At 48.2% G+C, this 12,091-nt stretch overlaps 1 protein-coding gene across 1 annotated transcript in view; it reads right to left on the reverse strand.

Moving 5' to 3' along the window:
• The window catches only part of aldh1l2 (aldehyde dehydrogenase 1 family, member L2), a 146,803-nt gene extending 146,253 nt beyond the window's left edge, over positions 1 to 550 (reverse strand). Inside the window, exon 1 of the mRNA XM_068058744.1 lies at positions 379 to 550. Within this exon, the coding sequence (XP_067914845.1) occupies positions 379 to 432 (54 nt within the window). The 5' untranslated portion in view covers positions 433 to 550. The remainder of the gene's footprint in view (positions 1 to 378) is intronic.
• Between the last annotated feature and the right edge of the window lie 11,541 nt (positions 551 to 12,091).

A 12,091-nucleotide genomic window follows, 5' to 3' on the forward strand; every position in this document is an offset into this window, starting at 1 on the left:
GGTGGGGGATGACCCGAGCGGGAGACAGGGATCAGGCCAGCGCAGTCCAGCGGCGCTGAGTCCACGATCGGGCCCGAGTCCGTCACTGAATCTCCAGCTGCTCCTGCAACGTGTCCAGTCGGCGGCAGCTGGTGCTACCCAGCCGGGGCAGGGGCTGAGGAGACACCGGCACCCCACCCCCACCCCACTCTCCCCCACCACCATCCCCCCATCCCATCACCACCCCCCACCCCACTCTCCTGGTGGTGGGCCCCGGGGAGGCGGAGTCTCTCTGACCCGCTGCCGACCGATGCTGATGTTGCAACAGGGATCGGTGCTCCCCGCTCCTGGTTCGCAGGTTATTCCCCGGTCCCCGCTCTCGGCCTGACAGCTCCTCACCGCCGCGGTGGAGAATCTCCTGACAGCCCTGCCGGCGGTCCACAGCATGGTCATGGCGATGGCGATCGGCACCGGGAACACAGCGCAAAGCAGCGAACACACACAAGCAGCCCAACTCTGCCGGCAGTGCCGCACGTTCCTCAGCCTGACACAGTGCGTGCGCAGCCCGGACAGCCCATCAGCAGCTGGTCGCTATGGAGACTAGCCCCGCCCCATGGGTCTGGGTGCCGGGGTGGGAATGGTGCAGACTGTCATTTCAACAAATAGACAAGTTGGTGCAGCATCAGTTGCCAAGACACTCAGACTTTATCCAAAATCAAAGTCACACATGCAATAATATTGCAAGATTTGAAATTTATGCATCAATAATGAGTACTGGGCTAATGGGAAGATTCTTGGTAATGTACATAAATCCCTGAAAGTTGCCACCCAGGTTAATAGGGCTGTTAAGAAGGCATATTAGGTTTATTAGTAGAGGGATCGAGTTTCGGAGCCACGAGGTCATGCTGCAGCTGTACAAAGCTCTGGTGCGGCCGCACCTGGAGTATTGCGTGCAGTTCTGGTCACCGCATTATAGGAAGGATGTGGAAGCTTTGGAAAGGGTGCAGAGGAGAATTACTAGGATGTTGCCTGGTATGGAGGGAAGGTCTTACGAGGAAAGGCTGAGGGACTTGAGGTTGTTTTCGTTAGAGAGAAGGAGGAGGAGAGGGGACTTAATAGAGACATATAAGATAACAGAGGGTTAGATAGGGTGGATAGTGAGAGTCTTTTTCCTCGGATGGTGATGGCAAACACGAGGGGACATAGCTTTAAGTTGAGGAGTGATAGATATAGGACAGATGTCAGAGGTAGTTTCTTTATTCAGAGAGTAGTAGGGGCGTGGAACGCCCTGCCTGCAACAGTAGAAGACTCGCCAACTTTAAGGGCATTTAAGTGGTCATTGGATAGACATATGGATGAAAATGGAATAGTTTAGGTCAGATGGTTTCACAGGTCGGCGCAACATCGAGGGCTGAAGGGCCTGTACTGCGCTGTAATGTTCTATGTTCTAATGTTCTATGTTCTAATTTAATTGTTTTGCATTTTAAGCATAGGACATTCTAGTGGCCAAAAGAGTCAATGAAGTGTAATAAAAGCAAAATACTGCAGATGCTGGAAATCGGAAATAAAAACAAGAAATGCTGGAACCACTCAGCAAGTCTGGCAGCATCTGTGGAAAGAGAAGCAGAGTTAACGTTTCAGGTCAGTGACCCTTCTTCGGGAACGAGCAAATATTAGAAAGGTCAAAGGTTATAAGCAAGTGAGGTGGGTGGGGGGGGGGTGGGCATGAGGTAACAAAGAAGAAGGTGGAGATTGGACAAGGCCACATAGCTGACCAAGAGGTCATGGAGCAAAGGCAAACAATATGTTAATGGTGTGTTGAAAGACATAGCATTAGTACAGATTAGGTGTTAATGGACTGAATATTGAACAGCATCAGGTGCAAACCTGAAAAAAAACAGTGGGTGAGCAAACTGAACAAACTAAGATGAAATGAAATAAATGCAAAAAAAAGATGTAAAAAATAACGTTAAAAAAAAGAAGAAAAATAACTAAAAATGAAAGTAAAATGGGGGGCTGTCATGCTCTGAAATTATTGAACTCAATGTTCAGTCCGGCAGGCTGTAGTGTGCCTAATCGGTAGATGAGATGCTGTTCCTCGAGCTTGCGTTGATGTTCACTGGAACACTGCAGCAATCCCAGGACAGAGATGTGAGCATGAGAGCAGGGGGGAGTATTGAAATGGCAAGCAACCAGAAGCTCAGGGTCCTGCTTGCAGACTGAGCGGAGATGTTCTGCAAAGCGGTCACCCAGTCTGCGTTTGGTCTCCCCAATGCAGAGGAGACCAAATTGTGAGCAGCAAATACAGTTTACTACATTGAAAGAAGTACAAGTAAATCGCTGCTTCACCTGAAAGGAGTGTTTGGGGCCTGGGATAGTGAGGAGAAAGGAAATAAATGGGCAGGTATTACACCTCCTGCGATTGCTGGGGAAGGTGCCATGTGAAGGGGACGAGGTGGTGGGGGTAATGGAGGAGTGGACCAGGGTGTCGCGGAGGGAACAATCCCTTCGGAATGCTGACGGGGAAGGGAGGGGAAGATGCGACTGGTAGTGGCATCACGCTGCAGGTGGCGGAAATGGCGGAGGGCCCATTCCCCGCACCTCTATCCTCACCCGTTCCCCTCCCTCCCAGAACCATGACAGGCTTCCCCTTGTCCTCACTTTCCACCCCATCAGCCTCCATATCCAAAGGATCGTCCTCCGCCATTTCCGCCACCTCCAGCGTGATGCCACTACCAGTCGCATCTTCCCCTCCCTTCCCCTTTCAGCATTCCGAAGGGATTGCTCCCTCCGCGACACCCTGGTCCACTCCTCCATTACCCCCAACACCTCATCCCCGTCGCATGGCACCTTCCCCTGCAATCGCAGGAGGTGTAATACCTGCCCATCTACCTCCTCTCTCCTCACTATCCCAGGCCCCAAACAGGGCGGCACAGTAGCGCAGTGGTTAGCACTGCAGCCTCACAGCTCCAGCGACCCGGGTTCAATTCTGGGTACTGCCTGTGTGGAGTTTGCAAGTTCTCCCTGTGTCTGCGTGGGTTTCCTCCGGGTGCTCCAGTTTCCTCCCACATGCCAAAAGACTTGCAGGTTGATAGGTTAATTCACTGTTATAAATTGCCCCTAGTATAGGTAGGTGGTAGGGAAATATAGGGACAGGTGGGGATGTGGTAGGAATATGGAATTAGTATTCTTTTGGGCCTCCTTATCTCGAGAGACAATGGATACGCGCCTGGAGGTGGTCAGTGGTTTGTGAAGCAGCGCCTGGAGTGGCTATAAAGGCCAATTCTGGAGTGACAGGCTCTTCCACAGGTGCTGCAGAGAAATTTGTTTGTAGGGGCTGTTACACAGTTGGTTCTCCCCTTGCGCCTCTGTCTTTTTTCCTGCCAACTTCTAAGTCTCTTTGACTCGCCACAATTTAGCCCTGCCTTTATGGCTGCCCGCCAGCTCTGGCGAATGCTGGCAACTGACTCCCACGACTTGTGATCAATGTCACACGATTTCATGTCGCGTTTGCAGACGTCTTTATAGCGGAGACATGGACAGCCGGTGGGTCTGATACCAGTGGCGAGCTCGCTGTACAATGTGTCTTTGGGGATCCTGCCATCTTCCATGCGGCTCACATGGCCAAGCCATCTCAAGCGCCGCTGACTCAGTAGTGTGTATAAGCTGGGGGTGTTGGCCGCTTCAAGGACTTCTGTGTTGGAGATATAGTCCTGCCACCTGATGCCAAGTATTCTCCGAAGGCAGCGAAGATGGAGATGGTGGAGTTTGCAAGTTCTCCCTGTGTCTGCGTGGGTTTCCTCCGGGTGCTCCAGTTTCCTCCCACATGCCAAAAGACTTGCAGGTTGATAGGTTAATTCACTGTTATAAATTGCCCCTAGTATAGGTAGGTGGTAGGGAAATATAGGGACAGGTGGGGATCTGGTAGGAATATGGAATTAGTGTAGGATTAGTATAAATGGGTGGTTGATGGCCGGCACAGACTCAGTGGGCCGAAATGCCTGTTTCAGTGCTGTATCTCTAAATTAAACTAAACTAAACTCCTTTCAGGTGAAGCAGCGATTTAATTGTACTTCTTTCAATGTAGTATACTGTATTCACTGCTCACAGTGTGGTCTCCTCTACATTGGGGAGACCAAGCGCAGACTGGGTGACCGCTTTGCGGAACATCTCCGCTCAGTCCGCCAGCAGGACCCTGAGCTTCCGGTTGCTTGCCATTTCAACACTCCCCCCTGCTCTCATGCTCACATCTCTGTCCTGGGATTGCTGCAGTGTTCCAGTGAACATCAACGCAAGGTCAAGGAACAGCATCTCATCTACCGATTAGGCACACTACAGCCTGCCGGACTGAACATTGAGTTCAATAATTTCAGAGCATGACAGCCCCCCATTTTACTTTCATTTTTAGTTATTTTTTCTTCTTTTTTTACATTCTTTTTTACATTTTTTACAATCTTTTTTTTGCATTTATTTCATTTCATCTTAGTTTGTTCAGTTTGCTTACCCACTGTTTTTTTTCAGGTTTGCACTTGCTGCTGTTCAATATTCAGTGTATTTACACCTAATCTGATCTAATGCTTTGTCTTTCAACACACCATTAACATATTGTTTGCCTTTGCTCCGTGACCTTTTGGTCAGCTATGTGGCCTGGTCCAATCTACACCTTCTCCTTTGTTATCTCTTGCCCCACCCCCACCTCACTTGCTTATAACCTGTGACTTTTCTAATATTTGTCAGTTCCGATGAAGGGTCACTGACCCGAAACGTTAACTCTGCTTCTCTTTTCACAGATGCTGCCAGACCTGCAGAGTGGTTCCAGCATTTCTTGTCAATGAAGTGTAGGTCGTCTAAGGCACGCTGCCCCGTCTGTACAATATGCTAACTTTATACTTTGTGGGTAATCCCTGTTCGATGAAAGAGGTTTTTAACAGGAGTCAGGATACCAGTCCACATCTTATTATTCTCCTTTGGCGTGTGATCCAAAACAGAAATAGGCCTTTTCAAAGCTGAGATATTAAAATGTAAGAGAAAATGTCTAAAATGTCTTTCCCACCCATTTCTCATCTAAAACCATAGAATCTTACAACACAGAGGAGGCCATTCGGCCCATCGTGAACGTATCGGCATTTTGAAAGTGCTGTCCAGTTTAATTCTACACCCCAGCTTTTTCCCCAGAGCCCTGTGGTGCCGTGGTTAGCACTGCAGCCTCACAGCTCTAGCGACCTGGGTTTAGTTATTGGTACTGCCTCTGCTGAGTTTGCAAGTTCTCCCTGCAACCGCGTGGGTTTCCTCCGGGTGCTCCGGTTTCCTCCCACAGCCAAAGACTTGCAGGTTGATAGGTAAATTGGCCATTGTAAATTGCCCCTAGTGTAGGTAGGTGGTAGGAGAATGGTGGGGAATATGGGGTTAATGTAGGATTAGTATAAAATGGGTGTGTTGGTTGGCACCGACTCAGTGGGCCAAAGGGATTGTTTCAGTGCTGTATCTCTAAATAAAATAAATTAGTTCTTTTCCAATTATCCCATTGTCTTTTGAAAGTTCCTATGGAATCTGATTCCACCACCCCTTCAATGTGTTCCAGAGCATAACAAACAACTGTGTGGGAAGAAATTTCTCCTCATTTGCCCTTTAGTGTGTTTGCTTCTTTCTTCCTACTTGCCCTATCAAAACAACAGCACCTTGCATTTATATGGTGTATTTAACATCATTAAACATTCCAAGGCACTTTACAGGAGCATTATCAAACAAAATTCGATACTGAGCCATTTAAAGAAATATTAGGTGGTCAAAGAGGTAGGTTTTAAGGAGAGTATTAAAGGAGAGAAAGGCTGAGAGATGTAGGGAGGAAATTCCAGAGCTTAGGTCCAATGTAGATGAAAGCACAGCCACCAATGGTGAAGTGATTAAAATCAGGGATGCTGAAGAGGCCAGAATTGGAGGAGCACAGATATCTCAGAGGGTTGTGGGGTTGGAGGAAATTACAGAGATTGGGAGGAGCAAGAGGATTAGAGGGACTGTGGCAGCATGGATCCAAAATTGGTTAAGGGTCAGAAAGTTTTTTTTTCAGACTTTGTGCAATGGTGTCCCAGAATAGGTGTTGGAAACATTGCTCTTTTTCAAATAAAAAACAGAAAATGCAGGAAAGACTCAACAGGTCTGGCAGCATCTGTAGAGAGAGAAACAAAGTTAACCAGTTCTGATGAGAGCTTACAGACTCGAAACGTTAACTCTGTTTCTCTCTCCACAGATGCTGCCAGACCTGCTGTGTATTTCCAGCAGTTTCTGTTTTTATTTCAGATTTCCAGCATCTGCAGTATTTTGCTTTTGTCTTTTATGTGGTACTTTGTCAAACGCTTTCTTAAAATCCATATGGACAATATATAGACAACATTCATTGCATTCCCATCATCAACCTGCCCTGTGACTTCATCAGAAAATTCAATTAGATTACTCAAGCATGAGCTGCCTTTTACAAATCCGTACTGGCTCGCCTTAATTAATTCAAACCTCTCCACATGCCTGTTGATTTTTTTCCCTGCTTATTGTTCTAAAATCTTACGCACCTCTGATGTTAAACTGACAGCCTGTAGTTACGAGGAGTGTCCTTACACCCTTTCTTGAACAAGGAGGCCACTCTTCAATCCTCTGGTAACTCCCCCGTACCTGGAGAAGATTGGAAAATTATGGCAAGCCCTTCCGCTTTCTCCATCTCCACCTCCTTTAGCAACCTGGGGTGCAAGCCACCCGAAATGGACCACATATCCAGTCTAAGCATACCCAGCCTTTCCAGCACAACCTTCCTATCAATTTTTCCCCCATCCATTACTTTTAACATCTCCGCTTCTACCAATAGTTTGTCAGCATCATCTTCCTTACTAAACAGTGGTCCAGGTCAGGTGGTGGTGTCGTGGTAATGTCACTAGACCAGTAACTCAGAAGCCCAGGCTAATACTCTGGAGACATGGGTTTGAATCCCACCACGGCAGATGATGGTATTTGAATTCAATTAATAAATCTGGAATTAAAAGTAGTGACTTGAGGAAAAACTTTTTCACAGAGCGATTGGTTAAGGTCTGGAATGCGCTGCCTGAGAAACTGGTGGAAGCAGGTTCAATTGAAGCATTCAAAAGGGAATTAACCAGTTTTATGAAAAGGAAGAATGTGCAGGGTTACATGGAGAAGGCAGGGGAATGGAGCTGAGGGAGTTGCTCTTTCGGAAAGCCGGTGTGGACATGATGGGCCTCCTTCTGTGCTGTAACAATTCTGAGATTCTAGTGGTGATCATGAAACCATTGTCGATTGTTAAGAGCATAGAACATAAATTCTGAGAGACAGGATTTATGATTATTTGGAAAAGCATGGTTTGATTAGAGACAGTCAGCATGGCTTTGTGAGGGGCAGGTCATGCCTCACAAGCCTAATTGAATTCTTTGAAGATGTGACAAAACACATTGATGAAGGAAGAGCAGTGGATGTGGTGTATATGGATTTTAGCAAGGCGTTTGATAAGGTTCCCCATGGTAGGCTCATTCAGAAAGTGAGGAGGCATGGGATACAGGGAAAGTTGGCTGTCTGGATACAAAATTGGTTGGCCCATAGAAGACAGAGGGTGGTAGTAGATGGAAAGTATTCAGCATGGAGCTCGGTGACCAGTGGTGTTCCACAAGGATCTGTTCTGGGACCTCTGCTCTTTGTGATTTTTATAAATGACTTGGATGAGGAAGTGGAAGGCTGGGTTAGCAAGTTTGCCGATGACACGAAGGTTGCTGGAGTTGTGGATAGTGTGGAAGGCTGTTGTAGGTTGCAACGGGACATTGGCAGGATGCAGAGCTGGGCTGAGAAGTGGCAGATGGAGTTCAACCTGGAAAAGTGTGAAGTGATTCATTTTGGAAGGTCGAATTTGAATGCAGAATACGGGCTTAAAGACAGGATTCTTGGTAGTGTGGAGGAACAGAGGGATCTTGGGGTCCATGTCCATAGATCGCTCAAAGTTGCCACCCAAGTTGACAGGGTTGTTAAGAAGGCATATGGTGTGTTGGCTTTCATTAACAGGGGGATTGAGTTTAAGAGCCGCGAGGTTATGCTGCAGCTCTATAAGGCCCTGGTTCGACCACACTTGGAATATTGTGTTCAGTTCTGGTCGCCTCATTATAGGAAGGATGTGGAAGCTTTAGAGAGGGTGCAGAGGAGATTTACCAGGATGCTGCCTGGACTGGAGGGCATGTCTTACGAAGAAAGATTGAGGGAGCTAGGACTTTTCTCATTGGAGCGAAGAAGGATGAGAGGTGACGTGATAGAGGGGTACAAGATGATGAGAGGCATAGATAGAGTGGATAGCCAGAGACTTTTTCCCAGGGTGGAAAGGGCTATCACCAGGGGGCATAATTTTAAGGTGATTGGAGGAAGGTTTCGGGGAGATGTCAGAGGTAGGTTCTTTACACAGAGAGTGGTGGGTGCGTGGAATGCACTGCCAGCGGTGGTAGTAGAAGCAGATACATTAGGGACATTTAAGCGACTCTTGGATAGGTACACTGATGCTAGTAGAATGAAGGGTAGGTAGTTAGTTTGATCGTAGAGTAGGTTAAAGGTTCGGCACAACATTGTGGGCCGAAGGGCCTGTACTGTGCTGTACTGTTCTATGTTCTATGTTCATAGTGAGGATGCAAAGATCATTGCCAAAGGCGCAGCAATCTCTTCCCTCATTTCCCGTAATATCCTTGGGTATATCCCGTCTGGCCCCGGGGACTTAGCTGTCCTCATATCATTCAAAATTTCCAGCACATCCTCCCTCTTAACCTCAACCTGTTTGAGCATATCAGCCTGTTCCACGCTGTCCTCACAAACGACCAGGTCCCTCTCACTAGTGAATACTGAAGCAAAGTATTCATTTAGGACCTCCCCTACCTCCTCCGACTCCAGGCACAAGTTCCCTCCACTATCCCTGATCGGCCCTACCCTCACTCTGTCCATCCTCTTGTTCCTCACATAAGTGTAGAACGCCTTGGAATTTTCCTTAATCCTACCCGCCAAGACTTTTTCATGTCCCCTTCTAGCTCTCCTAAGTCCATTCTTCAGTTCCTTTCTGGCTACCTTGTAACCCTCTAGAGCACTGTCTGATCCTTGCTTCCTCAACCTTAAGGAAGCTTCCTTCTTCCTCTTGACTAGCTGTTCCACATCTCTTGTCATCCAAGGTTCCTTCACCCTACCATCCCTTCCCTGCCTCATCGGGACAAACCTATCCAGCAGTCGCAACAAGTGCTCCCTAAACAACCTCCACATTTCTGTCGTGCATTTCCCTGAGAACATCTGTTCCCAATTTATGCTCCCCAGTTCCTGCCTAATAGCATTGTAATTCTCCCTCCCCCAATTAAATATTTTCCCATCCCGTCTGCTCCTGTCCCTCTCCATGACTGTAGTAAAGGTCAGGGAGTTGTGATCACTATCACCAAAATGTTCTCCCACCGAGAGATCTGCCACCTGGCCTGGTTCATTGCCAAGCACCAAGTCCAACATAGTCTCCCCTCTAGTCAGCCTATCTACATATTGAGTCAGGAAACCTTCCTGGACACACCTGACAAAAACTGCTCCATCCAAACTATTTGCACTAAGGAGGTTCCAATCAATATTAGGGAAGTTGAAGTCACCCATGACAACAACCCTGTTACTTCTGCACCTTTCCAAAATCTGCCTCCCAATCTGTTCCTCCATGTCTCTGTTGCTATTGGGGGGTCTATAGAAAACTCCCAACAAAGTGACTGCTCCTTTCCTGTTTCTGACTTCCACCCATAATGACTCAGTAGACAAACCCTCCTCGACGACCTCCCTTTCTGCAGCTGTGATACTATCCCTGATTAGCAATGCCACTCCCCCACCTCTTTTACCTCCCTCCCTATTCCTTTTGAAACATCTAAACCCCGGAACATCCAACATCCATTCCTGCCCCTGTGATATCCACGTCTCCTTAATGCCCACAACATCGTAGCTCCAAGTACTGATCCATGCTCTAAGTTCATCACCCTTATTCCTGACACTTCTTGCGTTAAAATAGACACACTTCAACCCATCATACTGGCTGCAACTTTGCCCTGTCAACTGTCTAACCTTCCTCACAGACTCTCTGCACTCGGTATCTGCCTGTTCAGCAGCTACCCCATCCACTGATCCGTAGCTCCGGTTCCCATCCCCCTGCCAAACTAGTTTAAACCCTCCCGAAGAGCTCTAGCAAACCTCCCGCCCAGGATATTGGTGCCCCTCCAGTTCAGATGCAACCCGTCCTTCTTGTACAGGTCCCACCTTCCCCAGAAGGTATCCCAATGATCTACATATCTGAATCCCTCCCTCCTGCACCAGTTCTGTAGCCACGTGTTCAGCTGTACTCGCTCCCTGTTTCTAGCCTCACTAGCACGTGGCACCGGTAACAATCCTGAGACTACTACTCTGCTTGTCCTGCCTTTCAGCTTCCAACCTAACTCCCTGGTTTACGAATGTCCTTTAGGGAAGGAAATCTGCTGTCCTTACCTGGTCTGGCCTACATGTGACTCCAGACCCACAGCAATGTAGTTGACTCTTACATGCCCTCTGAAATGGTCTAGCAAGCCACTCAATTGTATCAAATTGCTACAAAGCCTAAGAAAAGGAATGAAACCGGACAGACCACCCAGCATCGACCTAGGCACTGGAAATGACAACGGCAAACCCGGCCCTGTCGACCCTGCAAAGTCCTCCTTACTAACATTGGGAGGCTTGTGCCAAGTTGGGAGAGCTGTCCGACAGACAAGCAACAGCCTGACACAGTCATACTCATTGAATCATACCTTACAGACAATGTCCCAGACACCACCATCACCATCTCCAGGTATGTCCTGTCCCACTGGCAAGACAGATTCAACAGAGGTGGTGGCACAGTGGTAGACAGTCGGGAGGGAGTTGCCCTGGGAGTCCCCAGCATTGACTCCAGACCTCATGGCATCAGGTCAAACATGGGCAAGGAAACCTCCTGCTGATTACCACCTACTGCCCTCCCTTAGCTGATGAGTCAGTACTCCTCCATGTTGAACAGCACTTGGAGGAAGCATTGAAGGTGGCAAGGACACAGAATGTACTCTGGGTGGGGGACTTCAATGTCCATTACCAAGAGTGGCTCAGTAGCACCACTATTGACTGAGCTGGCTGAGTCCTAAAGGACATAATTGCTAGACTGGGTCTGCGGCAGGTGGTGAGGGAACCAACATGAGGGAAAAACATACTTGATCTCGTCCTCACCAATCTCCTTGTTGCAGATGCATCTGTCCATAATGGTATTGGTAGGAGTGACCACCACACAGTCCTTGTGGAGACGAAGTCCCACCTTCACACTGATGGCCCTACCGCCGTGCAAAATGGGATAGATTTCGAACAGATCTAGCAACTCAAAACTGGGCATCCAGGAGGTGCTGTGGGCCATCAGCAGCAGCAGACATGTATTCAACCACAATCTGTAACCTCACAGCCCGGCATATCCCCCACTCTACCATTACCATCAAGACGGGAGGACCAACCCTGGTTCAAGGAAGAGTGCAGGAGGGCATGCCAGGAGCAGCACCAGGCATACCTCAAAATGAGGTGTCAGTCTGGTTAAGCTACAACACAGGAGTACTTGCGTGCAAAACAGCGGAAGCAGCATGCGATAGACAGAGCTAAGCGTTCCCATAAACAACATATCAGATCTAAGCTCTGCAGTCCTGCCATATCCAGTCATGAATGGTGATGGGCAATTACACAACTGACAGGAGAAGGGGACTCCACAAATATCCCCATCCTCAATGATGGGGGAGCCCAGCACATCAATGCGACAGATAAGGCTGAAGCATTTGCAACAATCTTCAGCCAGAAGTGCTGAGTTGATGATCTATCTCGGCCTCCTCCTGAAGTCCCCAGCATCACAGATGCCAGTCTTCAGCCAATCCGATTCACTCCACGTGACATCAAGAGACAGCTGAAAGCACTGAATACTGCAAAAGCCACGGGCCCTGACAAAATTCAGCAATAGTACTCAAGACGTGTGCCGCACCTCTTGCCAAGCTATTCCAGTACAGCTACTACACTGGCATCTGCCCGACAATGTGGAAAATTG

The sequence above is a fragment of the Heterodontus francisci genome, chromosome 27 (assembly GCF_036365525.1).
Source record: "Heterodontus francisci isolate sHetFra1 chromosome 27, sHetFra1.hap1, whole genome shotgun sequence".
NCBI lineage: Eukaryota > Metazoa > Chordata > Chondrichthyes > Heterodontiformes > Heterodontidae > Heterodontus > Heterodontus francisci.